This window comes from Rhea americana, unplaced genomic scaffold (assembly GCF_003343005.1).
Source record: "Rhea americana isolate MKP2758 unplaced genomic scaffold, rheAme1 scaffold_14, whole genome shotgun sequence".
NCBI classification, from domain to species: domain Eukaryota; kingdom Metazoa; phylum Chordata; class Aves; order Rheiformes; family Rheidae; genus Rhea; species Rhea americana.
Genome location: NW_028185483.1, coordinates 3,299,089 through 3,322,538, shown reverse-complemented (window position 1 = coordinate 3,322,538; position 23,450 = coordinate 3,299,089). Strand labels below are relative to the sequence as shown.

Here is a 23,450-nt window from a genome sequence, read left to right as displayed (position 1 = left end):
GAGGCTGCGGGTGTCCCCAGAGGTCTCACTTCCAGAGGGAAAAGCAGGCGTGCTGATGAGTAGCGTTAGGTCCACAGAAGCTTTTGAACAGGCCCCAGGATTATTTAACTGACAGCAGAGCACAGAGGAACAGGTTTTGCTGGGATTTGTACCTAGAATATCATTAAAGCTAGAAGATCTACTTTGAGAGCAACCTGATTTTTTAAATAATCTAAAATTACCTCGTCCAGGTAGGTCTCCACCAGTGCCAGTGCCCTCATACATACGATCAGCTTGAAGGAGATACAACGGGGCCAAGCAGCCTCTAAACACTCCTGCCTTTCACTGGGACCCAGAACTCTTACACCTTCCCCGTCTCTAATGCCGGGAGCGAGAGAGCAGTGATGAGACCGCGAGCCAAAGCCTGCGCACAGAGGAACTTGCCTGGTGCCACAGAGCCGGGGCAGAGCCGGGCAGAGCCGGAGCACCTGGCTCAGCCCCGGGTCAGCCCGCGACGCGGCTGCACTGTCAAACACCTGGGCACATTTCAAAAAGGCTCTAAGAAAGGATACCACAGAAACTTTGCCCAGTGCCCTTGCTGGAAACCTATTTGTAGTAGTGAACAAACACAGAATCTTTTCCAGGAAATGTGTTTCTTTATTTAAATAAAAAATAGTGCCAGTAGAAACAATAAACTTTAAATACATGAGACAATTATGTACAACTTAGTGATAGGAATTATATACATCATTTTTTTACAGTTACAAATACACTTATACCAAAGTAAAAGAATGGAGGAGAAAGCAGTGGAAAATGTGACAACTCGCTCATGTCAGTCTCATTTGGAAAGTTTCAGGATTCAAGTGATTCCAGGCAAAGTGCCAAACTTTATTTGGCTTCTTTCAAACTTAATACAGCCCCTTTTGAAGTAAATCTACCAAAAAGCTTTATATGGTCCGGTCCAAAGTTCACTGAAATCAATGGCAAAACTCCCGCTGCCTTCGGTAGGAAGCGAATGAGGCCCTGCACGGACGCAGCGGAGCTTTTGGTCTGCTGCGCGGGAAGGAGGCAGCGATACCTCTGCGGGGTGCCTCACGTTGCATTAACCCCTCGAGCCCAAACACAGCGTTCTCGCTCCCAAAGGGCAGAAGCACGGCAGGCTCTTGCCTCAGTTCATCTCTGCTGTTCAGTGTTCGTATTTTTCAAGCTCTCTCTCGAGCTCTAATGCCAGTGGACAAATCACAGAGCTATTTTAACACAGGAAATACGTGGAGACATTTTGCAAGCATTTTCCTGTGCAGTGCTTTAGGTTCAGGCTCTTTAGCCCTCATGCTTCAGAACTAATCCAAACATTGCAATAAGTTATTATAAAATATAATGTATGATTGAAATAATCATACCTAGCTAAAATATTAACATTAATCCTTTTAACAGTGCAATAATTTAGTAACTAAGATCACGAGTATTTGAAAAAAACACAGTACCACTGAAGTCGGGTAAAAGTTTGTGATGGTATTAAAAAGTAGTTACTCATGACTTTATAGAAATGCATGCGGCACATGCAGGCTGATATAATAAAAAAAATTAAAAAGAAGTTATATGACTTTTATCTACACCAGCTTAAATAGAGCAGAACGACCATATTCTTTAGTAATGTAAATGGGTACAGTTTAACTGACCTCAAATGGAGAATCTGACTCCGATAGAGAAACACAAAATCTTGTGCATGTGCCCCAAAGTCAGCAGGACTTACCGTTGACTCTAATGGAGCCAGGATTTCACCTTTGCTAGGCTAAATTCTATTCTGAATTCCACCCATTTTTCAAGAGAGTGTAACACAGCAGCATTTGTTCAAGCCTTTCTAGTTCTTACACCGTGTAACAAAGATCATTTCTTTTTTTACTTAGAGATCTTTGCCTTTAGTGAGCAAATATACACATCTGAAAAAATACAAAAGCAAAAACAAAACCACTTTTTCCTACTGGAGGCTCAGTCAAAGGCTGAACTGCAGCAGACATTAACATGCCTGACCCAGCCGGCGCAGGTACAGCCAGAGCAAGGCGTGGTGGCACGGACCTGAACTCGGACTTTACAAACCTCCCGGAAACCTGTGGGTTTTGGGGTCCCCCCCCCCCTTTCATTGTTTCTCCTGTATCTAAATTCAGGTTAGGTCAGTTCCAGCCACGCTGCAATCTGCCTTCAACCACAGCACAGACGAAGCTTCAGCCTTTGAGGCCTTGGTGAGCAAATCTGTTGTTGTCTGTGGGTTTTTTTAATAAGAAAAATGTGGTAGAAGTACTTCTAGTCTATCTCAGTTTTTTGTGAATGAGTATTACCCACTGTCTTAGGCACTTGTTCTCTGAACATTTCCCAGATATTTACAAAATTCTGAAATACGCAGAGACATTGGCAATAATAGTTACCTCGTTAGAAAAAAATATACATACTCTCCTTGTTCTTAGCTCTTACGGTGAGAAGGAGTAACGTAAAAAATTAAGTATCCCAATTATGTGCAAAGTTGCACTTTGGATTTTGGTGACACTTCTTCCTTTTCCTCCCAGCTCTCCGGAACACGTTGGGCTCGGGGCAGAGATACCAGCTGAGAGTTCACTGGAGAGCAGGAAAGTAGAACCACAGATTGGTTGTGGGAGCTCCACTCACGCTTCTGGCAGCTGATTCAACAGGCCTGCCGCTGCTAGGAGTTCTTGTGGATGTTTTCTGCAGACCCCTCGCTGCTCTCGTTGAGAAGCGTCTCTGACGCTTCCCCCAGTTCAGCATCCAGCACTTCCTCCTGAATGGTGAAGTGCACGTCTGGGGAAGAGGATTCAGAGCTCACACTGCTGCCTTCCATCGAGCAGATGGCACAGGACAGAGACGGCACCATGCTCTCCTGCAGCATGTTCAGCATCATGGGGAACTGCACAGCTTTCAGCCCCGATATGGTTGGTAGAGGCTTCACAGCTCCCCCCCATTCTCTCTCCTCATCTTTGTAGAGCAGAAGCAAGTTGGACTTCTTTTCTTTTCTTTTGGATTTCATGTAGCCCAACATTATGCCTATCAGGAAGATCCCGTAGAAAGACATAACAATCAGGATGTAAAAATACTCGTTGCCATTGTTCTTCTCCACGTTGTGGGATTCAGCATTAAGCACGGTTTGGGTCATGTTTGCATGGTCCATCTTCAGCATTGAAACTGCTTTACCACAGTTAAAGCCTGGAGGAAAATTCATATGAGTAATAAGATATCAAACTTTGGACCAACTATTTGAAAGAAACATCTCTGTAAAAATACCCATTTTTAAAAGCCTCAAACTATTCTTTGTTACTTGTAATTTGTAAACTTGCAGGACACATCTGAGTGAAGCTTGCACAGTCTATCATACTTCTGCATTACAATCATAACTGAACAAAATACAACTCAGATACAGAGAATGTTAGAGGACAAGAAAATATTTAATATTAAATCATGACAAATTCTATTATGAGTATAAAATCCTGAATCCTCATGAGTAAAGAAGAAAGAAAACTATATAGAAATAATCTGCTAGGCATTTAAACAGAGTTTTGTCCTACTTGTTTCTGGGGAAAAAAATTTAGAAGTGTTATTTTACCAAACGGGACGGGCCGGGGGAGGGGGAAGAAAAAAGCAAAAAGCAACTTACGTCGGTATGCAAATAATTCCCCCTCTTGCAAAACTGAACCTTTCCTCTATGAAGCGCTGGGCGTTCTGAAAACTTTCCTCTGCTGCAGCTGGAATAAATAGCTCTCAAGAAATGTATCATCACGTGTTTTAGAGGCACAGTTTATAATAGTTTTGTGTTGGAGTCAACAGATGAACTTGAAGGATTGCAGTTCAACCCACTGAACTCTTAACAGCTGTGAAAAGAAAAAGAGTTGGGAATTCAGATTTACTCTTTCCTAACCGGTTCAGCACTGGCTCTTTCAGCTTGTAAATCTGTTCCTTTCCCTGCTGTACCAATTGCTAAATCTGAACTGTTACCCTGAGAGCTGCTGTACAGAAAGAAAAGTCTGCAAATCATTAGTGGGCATTTGCCATAAAATATAAAAAAAATATGTGAGGATTTTATAGTTGACACTACTATGTTACGTACATGCCTGCTATACATAGCTTTCCCTAGAGAGATGGGGGAGGAGAGGATATTTGCTTTGCCTGGGACTGGTGACAAAGCTTCCTAGTGTGCACATAACAAAGTGGTGGCTTTTGACTTGTGCTGCAGCAGTGCTTTGCATAAGGTGCAGGGCAGCGGAGATTTGGGTCCTTGGTCTCACAAGAGCTCTGCACGGAAGGGTGTTTGTGTCATCTAACTTCAGGCATCAAAGAGGCAACGATGGGATTTAGGTTCCCCAGGAAGTCAGCAGAAAGTCATAGACACCTCCAGCAGGGTGATGGAGAGCTCCTGAAGTTAGATGTCCCTTCTCCCACTGTTTGTAGAAGAAGCCAGAAGTTACATAGTCTGCACCCCATTTGTGCATATATAGACCTCTAAACTAATGCTGATTTTACTATGATGAAATGATAACCATCTCTGGGCAGAGGCATGCTCTCTGAAGGGCACAGCTGAGCCACAGCTGGAGGCTGAGCTGGACACCTAGGGGCTTCCTGGACTGGTTTGGAGGGCAGAGGCTCAGGAGCAGTGCCTGCCAAGTTCCCAGTGATCAGCGCTCTGATACCAGGGGCTCTGAGACCCCTTTGCAACACGTAAGCAACAGTGCAGGTCATGGGAAGAAGAGGGCCTGCTTGCACCTTGGGGATTTCACTTCCTTGTCCTCCCCATCCCCACTCCTCACACACAAAGCCCAATTAGTCAGGCCCCACATATGTGATGTGAACGTCACCCCTTCTGCAAAGCTTCAAGGATGTTTATGTAACAGGACACTTCGCTTCCAGAAAATACTCAGTTGGTGCTGGAGTTTTCCTACAGTAGGTCTGGGGTTTTTTTCCACAGTCATTTGTGGATTTTTTGCATAGATAGCAAATTCTTTTCCAAATTCTGCCCTCACAACTCCTCTGAGGTTTTGGCAGATAAGATAAACTCCTGTTCACAAGTAAGTAAAGGCAAGAGAGAAAGAAAGATTGAGCAAGTTTAAGTGAAGTTCGGAATTCAAGAAAAGACAGAATTGTACCCACTAGAGCCAACATTTTCCATTGTTTCTCTGAAGAGCTCTACAAAGAAAGGAAAAAAATTACATTAAACAGATTCCCTTCTCTGCCCCTTAAAACAGAGGATGCACCCTTTAGGTTGTTGGTTTTATCTTTTCCTTGCATGTTCCCATATGATAGCTCTGGAGCTGTTGATGTTGGACTAAAGTCTATCAGGATTTCATCTGACAAAATCTGTCTGCAGCACCAGCTTGCCAAGTCTGGATTCTTCCACCCCGTTCCCTACAAAATACTGAGCAGGCAGCACGAACGTATCAACTGATAGGCTAAAGCATAACTCAGAGCAAGTCTTCGGGTGTTTTGGCTAACTTTGAGGAATATTTCTTTCACATCTTTCTCAGCTCCATGTCTCACACATTTTCCTGAACAGCATGTTGGCCATTTGTTCCTGCATTCAGCTCCATAAATCTGGAATGTGAAGCATTCCTCACAGTGTGTCACATCTCTTTTTGCAGGACTTTCACAGAGTGAAGGGGAAACGCCCAGGAAAACTGGGTGAATGACATTTGGCTCACTACAAGGAGAAAACCCTTCTGTGTGCCCCTAAGATCCCAGATTTGAAGGTGCTTGATCCTGAAGACCTAAAGCTTGTCCTTTCTCCTGCTGCTGAGTGATGTGATCTTCACCTCGATGTGAAAATGTCTCAAATGTCCAGAGGCACCAACACCACGCAGCTCCCACCAGGAAGTCAAGGGACCTGCTGGCAGACCAACACCACCATGAGTGCCCACGGGGAACAGCGACTCTTATTTGCCCAATAGCCTATTCTTCATGTGGGTGAAACTCTGTGTGAAGATACCAAGATGAACCTCAGCATCCAACCAGTGCACAGGAAGATTGATCAGCCACATCCACATTTATGCAATCCCTTGAAATCTCACTGAAAAATGACTTAATTGCATAATCATACATAATTACTACTGAAAACTCTTTGCAGCTATGTTTATTTTGGCTAGCTGATGACCACAATTTTTCCCCATCTGTTAGCCTCTGATGCTGAAAAACAGTTTAATTTTAAAAGGCCTGGAAGGATTCCCTGTGCCTTCTTGAAGAGATGAAGAGGAGGGACAGGAAGACACAGAGGAATAACCATCTGAAAAACATATGCTGCTTGTGTACCGGTGCCATAAGTCAGCTTTCTCAGTCTGTACCCTGTTGAAAGCATATTTTTTCTTAAAAAAAAAAAAGCCCCATAAAATTGGTGCCTTTTAATTTTGCATTTCAAACTGGCTTTTGCTTCAAATTACACTTTATATTGCATAATGTAGAACTGCAGAAATGGCAAAAATGTTTAATTTTAAGTATGTTATTTTTTGGAGTTAAATTTACTAGCTATTTCTTGCTTGAGGTTTCCTTCTTCCTTTCCAGACAATTCTTGCTTTTTACAAAACTTAAGGAATTTTCCCTAAAGTATCACTTCCAAGTTTCTTATACTTCCAGCTATTGCCTGTTTTCTGTCCCCCTTCACCTCCTTTGTGTCACTCTCAATTAGGCTATAAAAATTAAGAATAATTCTCATGCTGTTGCTCCCACCTTCCAAATCCCTCTTTGGAAACCATTCAGACTCATAAAGCTGGGGAATAGCCAGGCGCTCTAATAACAAAAAGATCACAACATTGTTAGCAATGCCAGATTTCTTTTTCTTCGAGGTCCTTGTCTCCTACAGTCTTTCGTGCAGCAACCTCCATCACCAAAGGATGCAAAAGTTGTAACTCAAGGTATCCCATGGAGTAGAAATTCTTCACAACATGGCTTGAGAGACTGTAATGCAAACTCTTTTTTCCAAATAAAAAATTGAGAGTGGACAAAAAAAAGGAACAAAGAATCCATTATGAGGACAACATGAAATGTCCTTAGAGTCAGATGACTCTCTGCAGGCTGATGTGGAAAATATAAGCCTAATCCTTGATTACTGGCATAATCTACAGTCCCGATGCTGCATTCATCTTTCTTTTTTACTTTTAGCAATTTAGTAAGATTAAAGAAACAAGACACAAACTTTAAAGGGCTAGCTCCTATGGGAAACTGAATGCATTTGATAAGTGTATGTTGACAGAACGACTCTAAAGAGTTTTTGAGCATGCTCCTTCTCAGAAATAATCACCTGAAAATCAATACAATAGAAAGATAAAGATAAATATAAATGAGAACAGAGAGATACACAGTATTGGGTTTTTTTCTTCCTGCATGCGGAAGTTTAATGAAACCTTTAATAGAAGTAATGACTGGGAATTTAGTATTGGGGAAAAAATAAAGGGAAAAGAGAATATAAAAAATAAAAATAAAAAATAGAGGGAAAAGAGTTTTGCCTTACAAATATTGACCAATTTATGATTTACACACCCCAGCCACTGCAGTTTGGAAAGGACTGCAAACATATTCAATATTTTTATCAGTATTTTTAGCAAGCATAAATGATTTCAACTAGATTGGGTTTGCCAACAGAGAGGAAGACACAATGAGAAGTCATGTTTGTGTGCTTAATTTGGTTTTGCTTTTAAAGACCTACCATTCTAAAACATACATACTGATATTTGGTCCCTTGGTGAAACAGGAACCATGAATCTCCCCAAAGCCAAGCCCGCTAAAGTTAGGTGACGTTTCCTTATTCAAAGTGAATGTCAGATCAGGAGTGTGCCTGTTGCTTGCAAATTCTGTGCTAGTCAGTATTAATGGCAAAGCTTGCGAGCACGCTGGAAGACAAGAGCACGTTCAAAAGCAGTGAGCAGGTCACGCACTAATTCCCAGAGCAGGACACGGCAGCCTGACCCAAACCAATCACCGCCTCACCAGGAGGCCTATTTGTAATACGAAGTTTATGAATTTTCCTTCTGCTACTTTTCCGTGCTTCGCTTTACCCGCTTATAAAATGGATCTAATAATATCTACTAATTACATGTCATGTGAGGATACAGCATTGTAATGCATTTGTAGATCACTGCCCAAAAAAATAGTAACTGCCGAATACGTCAGTGCAACGGCGCTACCATTTGGCGGGCCTGGCATCTGAGCAATTCGCACATGGCACCAGATGCAGTGTCACTTGCCATCACTCTTGCTTGCTTTTTCATACTACATAAATAGACATTTTTACATTTTCATGCAAGCTATTTCTAGAGGAAGGTGGCAATTTTCTCAATACCATCCACAATACCACGTTACTATCTGTAGACCAAAAGGAAGTGATGCTCTTCACAGTTACTCAGTTCAACAAGAGCAAGTGCAGGGTCCTGCACCTAGGGAGAAATAACCCCGTGCACCAGTACAGGCTTGGAGCCGACCTGCTGGAAAGCAGCTCTCTGGAGAAGGACCTAGGAGTTTTGGTAGCCAGTAAGTTAACCATGAGCCAGCAATGAGGGAGTCCAGCAATGAGGGGATCCAGCAGATGGCTGCGAAGATGATCAGTGGACTGGAGTATCTCTCTTAGGAGGAAAAGACTGCAAGAGCTGGGCCTGTTTAGTCTGGAGAACTGAGAGGGGATCTTACCAATATCTACAAATACCTTAGGGGAGGGTGTCAAGAGAATGGGGCTGGACTCTTCTCAGTGGTGCCCAGTGATAGGACAAGAGGCAATGGGCACAAACTGAAACACAGGAAGTTCCACTTGAATATAAGGGAAAACCTCTTCACTGTGAGAGTGACAGAGCCCTGGACCAGGTTGCCCAGAGAGGTTGTGGACTCTCCTTCACTGGAGATATTCAAAACTCACCTGGACATGATCCTGATTAACGTGCTCTGGGTGACCCTGCTTGAGCAGGGGGTTGGACTGGATGATCTCCAGAGGTCCCTTCCAACCTCAACCTTTCTGTGATTCTGCGAAAGTCTATAAATACATTGATAAATGTCTAGCTATCTAGTTATACATAACTGAAGTTCAAATGGGAAAACATGCAATCCCTCATACCAGGAAACATTTTCTTAGGTTGCATTTACTCTTGTTGGGACTTTGCTGCCTTCTTCACAAAAAAGTTATTACCCACCACCCACTTTCTACTGTCATAGTTAATTCATCCAACAACTCTTATTCTTTCTGCTTTTCAGCTCTGCTGGCTTAATGGAAACCTAGATTAGTAAATCCTAGATTAGTCAGCTTATTTTGCTTTTTTTAGAAAAAAAAACGAAATAATTTAGAAATCAAAAAGAACAGGGCAACAGGACACACTCGTGAAATGAACAGGGTAAGGATCATAGACCCCATGATTTAAGTTGCACTGGCATAGTGACACAACACTTCTCATGATCCACCACAACTAGAAGAATTTGAGAGGAGAAAAGAAAAGAAAGACAAGAATTTAACTATTAGGGAAAATCACAGGCTCTGAAGTCAAGGACAAAGTTGTTGCTTAGTTTAACTAAACCTCAGCAGCTCAGTTTAGTTTCTGTACATCAAGAAATAGTAAAGATGATAACTTCTATATAAAAGCATTCGGTCTCAGCTATGTGCCCAGTGGAGTGAGTTACATTCTTTGCGAGCGCGAAGAACATAACTACTAACACAGAGTAAGGAATGAAGCTGGTTTCCTGCATGGAGCATATTTAGTTTTCTATCTATTCAGTGATTAAAATACCTAAATATCTATCAGCATTGAAGGGAGATTTCATATTAATCTCTATTAACACTGGACAGATGTTGAATACTGTAGGACAGGTTTGAATACCGAGCACTCAAAAAAAGAAAGGACAGTTGGGAGGGACAGCACAGGAGAGCATATCAGTGCACTTACCAGAAAACCCAATTCTACCCACAACAGCACACAATAAAGACTGTGAGACAAGTCTCACAGTGAACTTCCATCTCTTCCAAGGAACAAAACACGGAGCGGTAAATCCAGTCTCCTCTCCCGGATATGGATGTGAGCTGACCTGAAAGGACAGATCACACTTTCTCAGCTCCACACATCCAGTCCAGCAGAAGTGAAAGCTGTTGCAGGGCCTGAGAGGAACCAGACATATTTCTCTTCATTATTATTTTTTCCCAATCCTGTAAAATTTGTTCACAAAGTAAAAAGCAGTCCATGCTGTTTCGGAGTTGTGTCAGCGTGGCATCTCAGGTCACTGTGACCTTCATCGTATGCTGGATTTTTCACTTTCACATGGATACCGGATGTTGAACTCTTTCTGATGTTCAAGGCCCTCAGGCTTTTGTACAACATCAGCACCATGTATGTTTGTAACACTGCCTTTCAGTTTTTGTTTTGAAACCTCCACATTTGCTGCAGCCATTACAGGCAGCTCTCCACAGGCTCTCCACTCTGTTGACCTGTGTCTTCATGGGATTGCAGATGCAGTTCAGATTTCATCATTGCCCTTTTCTTCAGCAGTCCCCTTTCAAGCTGAGGCAACTAAGATAGCACTGCAGTTTTATTTATTACCTCTTGGCATTGGTTGACTGTACTCACTTTTAAAGCATAAAAATACTCAGAACAGCTACTTGTAGTCTTACTCCAAAAGTCTGTTTTGGAAACAGCAAAAGGCACAACATAGCAATCTAGGGTGTAAATAACATCAGTAGGATGAAACTCAGGTGTGTAGCAAAGAGGAAAGAAAGTATATAAAGGAGGTAATAAAAGATGCATATTCTCAGGAGGGAAGCTCACCACAAGGTGAAGAAGGGTGGCACAAAACGGCAATTCTAAATCCAAGGCTGAGCTCACGGTCCTGAAGGATGAACCCATCAGAAAGCTGCCATGAGTAACTGAGATTACCAAGCGTTGGTAATCTGGCTTCATGGAGAACTGATGGAGCCCTAGCAATGTAATTTTCCACAATCAGGTTCCTGAGCAAGGCAAACACCCTTTGGATGCTCCTTGCATGCAAGAAATTTCAAGAGTTCAGAGATATAGACCTTGGAAAGTCCTCTGAGGAAAAACCTGGCAGGAAAAGGCTTCCTGACGTTTGCCTTGGCAGCACGGTGGCTTCCCACTCAGCAGAGGAGGTGTACCTGGCATCAAACTGAGCAGAAGGAAAGCATGCCAGCCTCCGGGACTCTCTGCAGTGGTCACCAGGTGGTCCACAGGCATGCCGTCCCACGGAAAACTGTCATCGTGCCACGTGCTGAAAAGAAAGCAAAGAGAGAGAGAGCGCACTTTGACAATGCGGCAAGCTTACCTGCATCAAAGGAATCAAAATGAAGTTCCCCAATTTATAAAAAAGTGATATAGAAGAAAAGAAGCTTAGTAACACTTAGTTGCCTACTCTAAGCAGGGGCAGCTTACTTGTCCATGATAAAAGAAAACAGAAGGGACATATTTTTCAAGTGTAGGCATTTATATCTCAGTGGGGAGATACAACTCCTTCTTGAATATATTTTGTTAAAATAAAGACAACTATTAGTTTGATGCTTTATGCTTTTAGAGCTTAGGGGAAAGCAGTCTCCCCTCTTGGCTGCTAGTAACATGTGAATAATCAGCCCAAAGTAAACAACATGTGGTCTTGTGTGGTCTTTTTGCTCTTCATATTAGCACAAGCTAGTATTTCACTCAAATGTAAGTAGTGACAGGAAGTGGGGAATTCTGTACAGATATGGGAGATTCTACATTTTCTCAACAAGCGCTTGAAATGAAGCATTTTGGGGGAAAAAAATATTTCTACTCCAGATGGGAAATGTAGAGAAAAGTATGTCTAGAAACATAAAATAGATGAATTAATATTCCTTTGAACTAAATGACCAAAGAATTTTGAATTAGTCATATTCACAAGACTTCCTGACTCCTTCATAAATGTCTGAATGTTCAACCATTAATGGAGTACTAATCCATTCTTAAATTGAAATGTTAGAAGAGTTCCTGAAAGCAATGTAACTGAATATTACTTGTAAATATAGGTCACACTGTGTGATGATTGCTCACATAAATCATCCTCAGCAACAATGTTCATCTCCACATTGCCCACCCACGTTCTTCTATGCTTTCTTGATCCCCACCTGGCCGAGCCGGTCAGGCCAGCCGTGCGGAAAGCCATGGCTCTCCTTGGCTACCTCCTGCTGCCTCTGCACGCTTTCTCTGGCTCCCTCTGCCCCATGGGCTTTGCCGCCTGCTCTCTGTGTAGCACTGGCAGAAGAATGTAGGCAATTCTCATATCAAGTCCTTCAATTATAAACTGAAATTGCAACTTGAAAGCCATTGAAAATTGCAAACCGTGTAGTCCTCCCTTACATTTCAGGTTTTACCTTCTAAGTTAAGGCTTCTCCTGTCTTCTTCATCCATGACTACTGTCCCTCTCACTTGTTTCCTCCCACATTGTCTTAGTTTACAACTTCAGTGTTCTTCAAAAACCAGATTGCCAAAGCATTTCTCTCAAAACCCTCTAAAAACACCTTGCTTGGCTCTAGGGGTAGGAGGAAAGGGATAGAGGAAATAGATTTTTAGGAGAATTTAAGTAACACTGAAAGTCAAAGCAAAATGCCCAGCCACATGGATGTATGCTCCTCAGCGCCACATACTCGTATCAGTTGTCCATGCCCCTGTAGCTTTTTTCTGACATCTCTGCTTATGAACGTACTTATTGCATCATATCAAATGGCAACCATGTGTGGTTTTTTTGTGGGACAGGCCTGTGTCCGTCTCTAGTGAGATACCTCACATACTTCTGAGCACTGAAATAGTAGTCACACACCACACGTTTGCAATGCTGTGTCAGCCGGGACAGCTTCTCATTGCAAAACACTGAGTGTTTCCTAAATATCTTCCTCTGAGAGAAAGCAGCCAGAAACGGTTCCTTCCTTCTCCCCAAAGACACACTTTCTTTCCTGCATGTCCCTAAAGTTTAAAGTCAGCTCTGTTCCCTGCAGATTTGGGGCAGGCGCAAGGTGCATTCCTAGGATGCCTGAGGCCAGGCCTCATGCATACTCCCCTCGCCTCCCATCCCTGAGAGTCAAGCTGTGCTTTGCTCCAGTTTTGAAAAGCTGCTCATTCTCCAGCAGAGACGGTTACATGGTCTGGAAAGTTCGCTGCCCAAATATTCATTGCCTGGTAGATCTTCCCTGGGCTGGAGCCCAAACCCAGAAGAGGTTCATCCAAAATCTCTTGTGCTTGCAAACAACAACTTAAAATGAAAAACTATCTGCAGATTTAATTGCTGTGGATATAATCTCAGCGTTAGGATCAGCTATGAGCACGAGTAAGAGAAAAATGAGTTCTCTGGAGTTAAGAAGTCTTGGTGATTAAACTTTGTGACTTGCTGCTGAACAAACCAACATGTCTAAAATAAAACTGATCCTCCATTATTTTTTCTCAACTCAAGAACTAACAAAATAAAACCAAACAAATTCCCATCAATGTTTCAGTCTGTTATGAAGCCTCCTTTTAAATATCAAGCTAATTCTCTGCGAAGACTATCACAGAAAATAAACTAAAAAGTAGACAGCATGAAGTTGCTATGAAGCTGGATGATGAACCATGCCAGGATGCAAGTATGAGGCTGTGAGGGCAAAAGAAGCTTGTTCTGATCTCCTGTGTGGCACGGGAATCACAGTAAAGCAAGAAATATCTCTTTTTGTTTTGAAAAGGACAAAAAGCAGCTGCAAAACCTTCAAAACAAGGAACACATTGAAAACTCTGAGGATGCCACGCTACTTTTTGAGCAGCAGCTTCTAGAAATTCAGACTCTTCTCGTTGTGAACTGTTGAACTTTACCTAAAAAGCACCCTACTAAATCAGGAGCTCAATTACTTGCAAAGCAGCAGATGTAACGATTGATACAGAGGCCGGCTGGCTACCTTTGGCTTTCGCTGGCCTCTGCCCTGCGTGTGCTGAGGTCAAGCCGCGGGCTCCCGCTGGGCTCTCCGGAGCCTCTGTTGACTTTGTTGGGTCCTGCAGTCTCGCAAGAGGAAGTCCGCAGCCGCTGCACAGCCTGAGGAGTATTCTCTCACAGTCTCCCACTATGCTCCGCTTTAAGGAAAGAAAATATCTGTTATACTGCAGCCAATCAACGAGCACCGGCTCAGCCTGTGAACTTCTCATTTCCGTTAGACACAACAATTCCTCACAGGAGTCGTTTCCCACTGAAGCTGCTGGGGTTTGTTTGTTTTTCTATAAGGTGAATCACATTCTGCCCTTTGGGCTTAATACTTAAATTCTTTCTTAGATAAAATTCCCACTAACACGGCTCTGTAAGTCACCAGTCTAATAACCTCATATACCATCGCTGTCAATGCCAGTGAAGGGTGATCAGCACTTTGTAGTGCCCCCAAAGCACCACTTCAGCTTTACCTACTGATCCGTCCCCTTTCGGGATGTTGCTGGAACATCTGCAGGTTTCACGCTTTATGTTTTGCTGGTCTCCAGTACAACCTTGCAGTCACCTGCCTCTCAAACACCACCTGTGTTTATGCTGTGGAGCACAGACCATCTCTGGTACCCACCAAAACAAGTGGAGGTTCCCACCTCAGGCACAGCAAGTTTTAACTTCATACAGTAGGAAGTTGTGATAGACCTTATTTCATACTTGAAAAGCTCACGATATATCTCATGAGGAAATCATGATGGTAGTCAACTGACAATGTGGGGAAGCCTCGGTTGCTGCCAAAATATTGAGTTCTGCTTTTAGGTTTTTTTTTCTCTTGAATGGCTTTCATGGCCTCCTGCATCTGAAAAAGTAAACGATAGGCGCTGATTCAGGTATCCACTTCTGAGACACTCCGCATACCATGTCCAGCTCCTCTCTATAATTTAGCTCAGAAAGCATTCAACTTACTAAATTAATGATTTTTGAAGTCTTATGAGTAACATGAGCCTAGGCTTTGCCCCCTAATTTATTAGGGCTTTCATTTCATCTCCATTGTCTTGTATGACCCTTCGTTTCGGAACCAGTCAATTTTAAACCAAGTGGTTCATTATCACATGGAAAAATCCATGTGACAGACTAGTGCTAAAGACTTTACTAGTGTCCTTAGAAATAATAACTACTACAGAAATAAGCTGATATATCCCTAACAAGGGCCGACTTGGATGTCACCATAGCTACGAGCAATGCACAGGAACAAACGCTGCAAAGGAAATTAGACTGCCATGAAACAGAGGCAACTGGGTGTTACTGCGGGAAGGTAACACACACAGGATATTGGATGACTTTTTAATTAATAAGGAAATGTACCGTAGCTTCATACACTAAGGCACACTAAGGACAGCTTCAATAGCATTTCTGTTAAATTTAGCTTTTAAACTAACTTTTAAAAAACAGTAAAATACAAGACCTCATTAAGAAAATATAAATTATAGACAAAATAATAGATTTGCATTGAAATAAACTTTAAAATGGAAAAATAGTAAAATTATAGATTTGTACCAAACATAGATGAAAACCAGTCCATGCTCCTTTGCATCTGTATTAACTACATATTACTGCCTTTCTAATGATGAAGAGTAAAGGCTTCTCAGGAAGAAGCTATGGTGCAAGAGAAACCAAACAAGAAGCAAATTGCTCTGTAAGTTATTGGAAATTTGTCCGTGACTGAGGTGTACAGGACTCGGGCTGTGTGATCCACAAATTCTCTTAAGCAGGACCCACACTATCAACTCCTGCCATTTTCCTACGCACCTCCTGCTACGGAGATATTCAGTTGTAGTCAAGACACCATTCACAATTCTCTGATTTCTGTCAGCATCAGCTAACAACCTTCTGTTGGATGTTTTTCAATATGTTCCAGAAGGAATCAAGGCTGCTACAAGGAAAGATAAGGAAAGAAAGAAAATTTGCTCGCCCTTGCAGGCATAGGAAAAGGTTTAGCCTTTTGCGTGCCCCAAATACCAGCAAACCGAAAAATAAAACCTCAAACGCACAGAAACTAACTAACGGTTTGGGGACCTGATCTGTGATTTCTGAGCGCTGAGAGCTGGCACGAGCAGCACAGCCTTGCAAGCGCAGGGCTGACCTCAAGCTCCCCTCCTCGCCCCCCCTCGAGCCCTGCTTGCCGAACCCCTCGTGGCGCCCGGGGACCCCAGAACAGAGCCTGCGCGTGTCTCAGCTGCTCCCCTGAGCTGCCGTTTGCTTCAGCAAGGCGCAGAAGGCGCTCGCGCCAGGCGAGCCCGCGGGGAGCGGGCTGCCTCCCCGCAGCCGGCGGCTCCGCGGGGCCGCGGCCGGCGGGAACGGCCGACGGCGCTGCCGCCGCGCGAGGCTTACGCGCTCCGTACGGCCGGGGCCGGGGAGGCTGAGAAACTCCAGCCAGCCCGGTCTCACTCCGCTGTTTTCCTTCAGCTGGGACAGGCGCGCGGTCGTCTCTGACCCTGCGGTCGAAGCGCTTGTGCAACACCGCTGCGGCGACCGCAGCAGCAAACCCACAGCAGAGAAATCAGTCACCTACTCCTCAAACTCCGCGCGAAAAACTAAATGCATTCAGCATTAGAAGAGCTGCCATGTAGATAGGACTCCGTACGCTAGGCTCTGCGCTGCTGTAACAGTGGTACGTGTGTGAAGCACGTATTACGTTTATCATCCTGCAGGAAAAGTAATTACAGTAGAGAGAGATTAACTCCAAGGTTAGCAGGAAGCCAATAAATTTCCAGCTGTCCAACCTCTACCCTAGCAACAAGAACATCCTTCCCCACAGGTAAAGATTTGTTTTAGCTCTTATTTCGGCTTAGCCTCTTACTAGCCTTGAAAACATAAAAAAAAAATAAATAAAATAAAAATAAAATTAAAAAAATAATCCTTTCATCCATGAAAGCAGTATTACAGATAAATGAAAGAAAGAGGTATGAAAGCCCCTAGTCAGTACATTTCGTTTTGGAGGTGGTATGATGATTTGCGGGCTCGAGAAGGGGAGATTTCTGATCTGAGCTGTTCCTGCTGCCTCGGTGCAAGTCCCCCGCTCCACTATTACAAGGCAGAGCGCGACTGAGTCACTCCTGCTCCGCAGGGGGACAGTCATTGGGGAGTTCAGAAGCTCCTGACTAAGCCAGGAAAACTACGAGGGATGGATTTAAAAAAGCAGAAAGAGAGATTTTGACTTGTTTTGCTATTATAGAGGTACTCAAAATATTTCCAAAATAAATAAAGTAGGATTGGAGAGAGAACGCTTTACAATACTTAGAGGTATTTCTTTAGGGACATAAAAAGAGCTAAAGGAAAGGAAGGCGAGGTTAGCCATTCCCTCTGCCGTCTAGATGGATTTTATAGACAGCAGCTCCTGATCCAGCAGAGAGCAAGGGTGAGAAAAGAAATGAAAAGGCTTGAAAAGCCCTGAGAGGTTCCTATAACCTTTATGACGATGCTACATTTGGACTCTCATCGAGGGATAGCTTTGTTCCGTCTTCTTCAAAACTAAAGACACAGGAAGCACAGCCTTGTCTTTAAGAAGAATCTGATAATATTTGTAACTGGATTATTTTTTCCTTTCTAGTTCCAAAATGGGTAGGAGCCAAGTCAGAACCACAGGTCTTTGCTCTTGTATGAGCCTCTCAAATTCAGGGGGGAATGAACTTCTTCACTGCTGTTCACCAGGTCGTTTGCTGCAGACAAGCGTGATTATAATCGATGCACTGACAGGTGACCGGCACTGCCACAACCTGTTACCCCATAAGTGTGTTCCCCCAGTGGCTAAAAAGTTCCTGTCATTCAAAGAGAGAGCAAAATAAAGATCGACAAATAAAACCTTGATAAAAAGGTAATTAATTGTAGGTGACATCTTGGAAGGAAACTGCTTTATAAAAAGCTTTTTCAGGTAGAATTGGTTCAGCTGACGAAGTTTCCATCTAGGAATTAGCACCACCCAGTCACTGTCCGTGAAAAGGAAGCGGCGGCCGCTTACCAAGCAACTTTTGCAAAGCGAATAACCCGGCGAGCTCTCGCGGTGGCGGGGGGGAGGCGGCGCCCGGCGCGAGCGAACGCCCCCGGCTCCGCGCCCGCCTCGCCTCCCGTCTCCCCGGCCACCCGAACGCGCCTCGCGAGGTCGGGCGCGCGGCCGCGGCCGCAGCGCTGCCCGGCGCTCCCGGCGGCTCTCCCGAGCCCGTGCGCGGAGGTCGTTCCCACCGGGGGCAGAATCTCCTTTCCCCCTTTCTACAATCTCTTCGTATCAATGGTAATTTTTTAAAAACCTTTTTTTTTCCCTAGAAGTTGAAGAAACACTCTCACTGTATTTTAGTTAAGTTTTCTGCGTAGTTGCAGCCTTTCTTGCTCAGCAGGCTCCTTTTAAGACCAGAATCTGTCAAGGTATTTTCTTCCTCCTACGTTTTCTTTTCCCCCAGCGTTAATACACGTTTCATATTTAGACACATTCTTCCACTCCCCAGAGCACACTTAGCGGCACTGGGGGTAAATTGCAGGTTTGAAAGGGGTTGGGCATTAGGTGATTTATTTACGCAGGGAGAACAAAGTGATTGCCAGACTTCCCTACCCTCTCTCTTCCCCATCACAATTACGATCCATCCTCCCATACATATTTTCGTGCATTCCCGAGCATCACTGGTTAAAAATACCCCCCACCGCCGTTTGCAGCGCCCCGGTGGCCAGCTCGCTGAGCACCTGGCGTGGCTGACGGCAGCACTGTAAGCGGAAACTGCCCGGCTTTCCTGACTTCCCACGGAGCACTAGGGATAACGACTTCGGGTGAAGTGCGTGCAGCAACTGGAGCTGTAAAGGGTCTCAAGACAGATGATTTAACTGAAATAAAAGGCACAAGCCAAAAAGGGAAGGCAGGAGCCCGGCTCCGTGAGCTAGGGCTGCTTGGCTGTGCACACACGATCAACCAGAGGGTGGTCAAGCAAGTCCTGCAAGGAGAAAGGAGGACAGGCAGCGTCCTCAGAGGTAAAACAAGCTAGAACAGACAAGCCAAAGAGAAACACGTAGCGCTACGCATGGAGCGGACGGAGTCAAGCGAGCGCGTTCCCGGTGCCGCAGCAGCCTCCCGGGGCGCTGCCTTGCCCCGGGCACGGTGTACCGCTACCTGGGGTGCCCGCGGCGCTGCGCTCCCCTCCCCGGGGCCAAAACCAGGACAAAGCTGTGAGCAAGGCAGCAAGAACATTACCCGGAGGAACACTTTAAAAAGCCTCTAACTGCACAGCATAAATATCTATCACCATCCTTCATACCCTACTGGCGTCTGTGATTCCTTTAACTCCAGTTTCAGGGTATAGGCAAGCTCAGATCGTGCCCCAAATTATTCATACAGCTCCCCTCTGAGATCATCGTTTGGACCAGCCTGGAAAATCAGTGGAGATGACATGCTTTTAAACTACCAAGACTTCAGTTTAGTAGCCTGGGAAATAAAAAAACAAGTTAATTATCACAACCTCAGAAGGGCCGAGATACTGATTCCCTCCTCTGCTAGTACATGATTCGCCTCCCAGGGGAGGCGCCCTGGCAGGAGCTTCCACGTCGCAGATTTTCTGATCCCTTCGACATCACTCGCTTGTTGGGAACACTGCTGACTCGGGCTGGTGGCATGTGTCCTTGCAGAGGGCTGGCCTGCGGCAGCCCCCAACCCCAGCTCTTGCAGCCACCTTGGGGCTCCCCAAGGGATGCCAAGTAGCATCACGAAACCCCTGAGAGACTGGTTTGGATGGGAGCTCTGGAACAAAGCAAGCCAACAGATGAAGAAAGGGAAATAAAGAGAATTAATCTGGAATAGGTAAGGTAGAAAGAGGTGTTGCACAATTAGATTCCTCAAAGGACCTGCTCTAATTGCTCCTAGATGTTTTCCTCTACAATTATTCTCCCTTTGCAAGCTGCAAAGTAGGCAAAGAAGTACCATGTAACAAGCGTATCCCCACAGCTACCAGGATGACTTGGATAGCAGTTGCCTCTGCAAAATTGAGAGCAGAGCTTAAAGCTAACTTGCAATGGCTCCAGCTACAGGGAAGAATCCATAAGACCATGCTAACAGGCAGGAAATGAAAGGAAAATATAAAGGAACAGCTTAATTAATGCAAAGATGATGTACGGAGGCTGCCATGCAGCTCCAAATCGGTATCACAATGTCTGTTGGACTTGAAGAGCTTTTCCCCTATAGGCTTTTTACCCCACCCAGCCAACAGGAATGGAAGACAAGCAGGTCGCTGGACAGCTGCAGGAGGTCACTGGCTTTAAGGTTTAGCATCTTTTGTTGATTTGTCTTGAAAATTGCAAATATAAAGTACGTTTCTTGAGAGCAAGATGCATTTCTGCATAGAGAGGTATACTATGAGTTACACAGTATAGTTAGTTAATTACTGGGATTATGCATCGTCACTGGAATTATGTTTTTAAAGATTACTTGTTTTCAATCTTTATATAACACTAAGAGAGCCGTATCTTCCATTCAGCATACATAAATCCTACAACTTTCTTAACTAGAAATTAAGGAATGAGCAAAGGCCTGAGTTGTGTCTTACTACAGAGCTAATGTGAGGGTTTCACCTTCATTAGAGCTAGTGAGAAAGGCAGAACAATGAAAGGAGTTCTCTACTCTGTTAAAACAGAGGTTCTTTTGCTGCAGTCCCCACATGCTTCCAAATTTTAAAAGATTTGTAAATTATGGGTAGTTATTTTATCAGATGTGGAGAACCTGCAGGCATCTGGGCAGGCTACTAATCTTTAAAGCTATTGGTTTGTCTCCAGAAGCTATGAGAAAGGTATTGGTAACAAAATCAAAATCACAGCAAGATATATAAAAAAAAAAAAGAAAAAACACAAGCTAAACAAGATCCTAATGGGTTTCTTAAGTGGAACGGTGATGAAAATCAAAGCTAGATTAATGAGAAGTATGAGCTGGGTACAATCTTCTGAAGCCTCTCCTGAAGGTCACCGGCCAAATCAGCGTCCTTCACTACCAAAGTTACTGCTCAAAGACACTGAGCCCCTGCGGAAGGGCTCCGAAGGCTCCTGATGTCCGGGGAGAGGTTCCCTCCGACTCCCTGGGCTTTGGCTCAAACCCTTACGCAGCAGCTGGCTGCACGTGGTACGAAGACCGTGCCATTGCTTACGGGAAAGCACACTGCACGTCTGCTTTCTCAGTCAGAAAATCAGCGTCATCACACACGTGCAAGTCTGCTAGCTCAGTGACGGACGGCCTCAGGGACGGTGTGGAGAGGATGCCGTGCAGGGCCGAAGTCCTCAGAGGAGGCAATCTGTCAAAGTTCGTCCAACTCTGGTGCTCCCGCAGGAGTCTCCACGGCCCTGCCTCGGGTCAGGGCGGGCGTGCTGCGGGAACAACGCACGCAACCTGGAGTTGCGGGAAGAGAAATAAATAGCCACTTTAAAGAACAATTCTTAATTAAACTATCATTCCAAAAAGCCAGGGAGCGCGCTATGACGTCAGGCACAGCGGCGAACGGGAACCGTAAGCAGGGTCCGCGTGCGCTCTGCAGCGCGTTTGCTCAGTCTCTGCCGCGCTTACCCGCAGAGGAATCTGCAAGGCGGAGCAGGCTGCCAGGCTGCCAGGACGGGAACCTTCCGGCGCGGCGAGGCTGTTCTGCGGACTGCACGAACTTTCCTGAAAAAGTAAACAAACACAGACAGATGGAAACCATCAGGAGCCAAAAGACCGAAAGCGTAGGAGCGCAGTTTCCAATTATCCCGAATTGGTTTGGGACGTGGCAGAAACGATCCAACAAGCCATCGCGCTGGGGGCGGTGGGGGCCCGGACCAGCGCCGTGCGCAGGTGCAGGCACGGGAGCGGTGCCGCCGGCGCCACGCCGCCCGCAGCAGCGGGACGCACCCGCGTGCCGGCAGGGCTCGAGCAGCGGCACCGCGGCGCGGCGGGAACACGGCACGCGGACCGCAGCGCCCGCAGCGCCCGCGGCTGCAAGGGCTCCGGGCGGCGCGTCCCCACGGCCCCGGTGCCGTCCTGCGCCCGTCCCTCAGCTCCCGCAGCCGTGCAAAGGCGGGACGCGTACCCGAGGGCTCGCGGCTCGGCAGCTCCAACTTCTCTCGCTCGCTGGCGATCAGGGTGGGATTTTTAGTTTCAGGATGCAAGGAAACTTAGGTAAATTCTCTTCCCTTTCTTTTCCCATCGGCTTCAGAAAGGCAACTTGTTGTACGTGCAGGCAGCGGGAAGCGGAGGAGGAGGAACAAAACGAGCTCTGTGCCACGGGAGCGCTCGGTTCTCCTCTCCCTGCGAGAGGCTCCTGAGCGGGCAGGACCTCTGCGCAAGCCCCTGGGGCACGCCAGGCGCCCCGACGCGGGTCCCCCCCCTTGAGCGCCCCCATTCCTCTGCTTTTCGGAGCGGACCTCGGCCGCTTCTTACCCACAGAAAAGGCAGCTGATGCAACGTGTATGTGCTCATGCATCTTGGTAAACCTTTCCCTTAAAAAGGCTCTGCCAGACGGGGTATGTTCCAAGACATTTTAGACCAGATAACTGTATCTTCTGGTAATTCTATGGTTTCTTGAAAAAAAATATTTGCAGCTGATGAAATCATAAAAAATTGAAAGGTTTATTTTGGCTTATTTTCCAACATGGGGAAAAAAAAAAAAAAAAAAAAAAAAAAAAAGCAGAGATCCTGTTTAAGAACACCATATACTGAGTGCTTACTGCAATTTAATAATGTAGCATTTTCTACCTACCGTATGTTTTCCAATTTGTCCACATCATCCTTCTGCAAGAGCCCATTACGTTATAGAAATTTAAATAAACTATATTCTGCGACACCAGAACCATATATTCAGAGCATGGCAATTTTCTGTACATACCATTTTGGGGAAGTAGAAGAAAAAAAAATCTTTATGGAAGGATGGTAATGCTAGTTCATCTGGTGTATGTCAGCAATTCCTTCTTCCCAGCACACGTGATTCACAGAGGAGCCTGCACGGCTGTTTGACCCACCGCCGTACCAGATAATTGCAGTACTTCAGGCGCTTGTGCTGCTTGCTGCCAGCACCACTGATGAAGGGACAAAACCTTTCCGAAGGAGAGAGGAAGGGGTTTCGGCTGAGTGAAACGTTCTGATGTCAGCACTGCTCATCACACATATGGGCTGCGTAGATAGCTGTAAAACGTGCAGCAGGCTGATAAGCACAGGCTTGAGGCCGCGGGTATCTGTGTACCGTTAAGTTCCCTGCAGCGTCGCTGAGGAGCTGCCAGCGCGCAGACCCGTAAGCAGCGCTCTCCGCTTGCCCCACTCGGACCGGCTGCCGCCTCTGTTACAGCAGGAGCGCGCGGTGGGAAGCTAGATAGGGAAGTTTGTTATACCCATCGTGTGTGTTCACGGAGCGGTCCAGAAACTGCAGGAACGAGACGGAGCACTGGTAACTGCAGGATCGACGGAAGAGTCTTTGCGTTTTCAAACCAGCGCGGCTCTTCCTGAGCCCGCGCTGGGAACGCACAAGTAAAGCAGCTCTGCAGGGCGCCCAGACTCAGTGGACACACTCAGAGCGATA

At 45.3% G+C, this 23,450-nt stretch overlaps 1 protein-coding gene and 1 long non-coding RNA gene across 2 annotated transcripts; both read right to left on the bottom strand.

Moving 5' to 3' along the window:
- Positions 1 to 615: 615 nt before the first annotated feature.
- On the bottom strand, positions 616 to 10,031 carry KCNE4 (potassium voltage-gated channel subfamily E regulatory subunit 4). The gene is made up of 3 exons (XM_085298571.1): positions 9,885 to 10,031; positions 3,641 to 3,854; positions 616 to 3,192 (listed from the first exon to the last, which is right to left on the bottom strand). Exon 3 carries the CDS (start codon positions 3,164 to 3,166, stop codon positions 2,675 to 2,677), a length of 492 nt encoding a protein of 163 aa, XP_085154697.1. The 5' UTR covers positions 3,167 to 3,192; positions 3,641 to 3,854; positions 9,885 to 10,031; the 3' UTR covers positions 616 to 2,674.
- Positions 10,032 to 19,724: 9,693 nt separating this feature from the next.
- LOC146599395 (uncharacterized) lies at positions 19,725 to 23,182 on the bottom strand. The gene is made up of 3 exons (XR_014895015.1): positions 22,764 to 23,182; positions 21,470 to 21,565; positions 19,725 to 21,295 (listed from the first exon to the last, which is right to left on the bottom strand). It is a non-coding gene; the product is annotated as an uncharacterized LOC146599395 (long non-coding RNA).
- Between the last annotated feature and the right edge of the window lie 268 nt (positions 23,183 to 23,450).

Coding starts and splice junctions, on each gene's coding strand:
- KCNE4 (XM_085298571.1), bottom strand. CDS start 3,166: ATGCTGAAGATGGACCATGCAAACATGACCCAAACCGTGCTTAATGCT.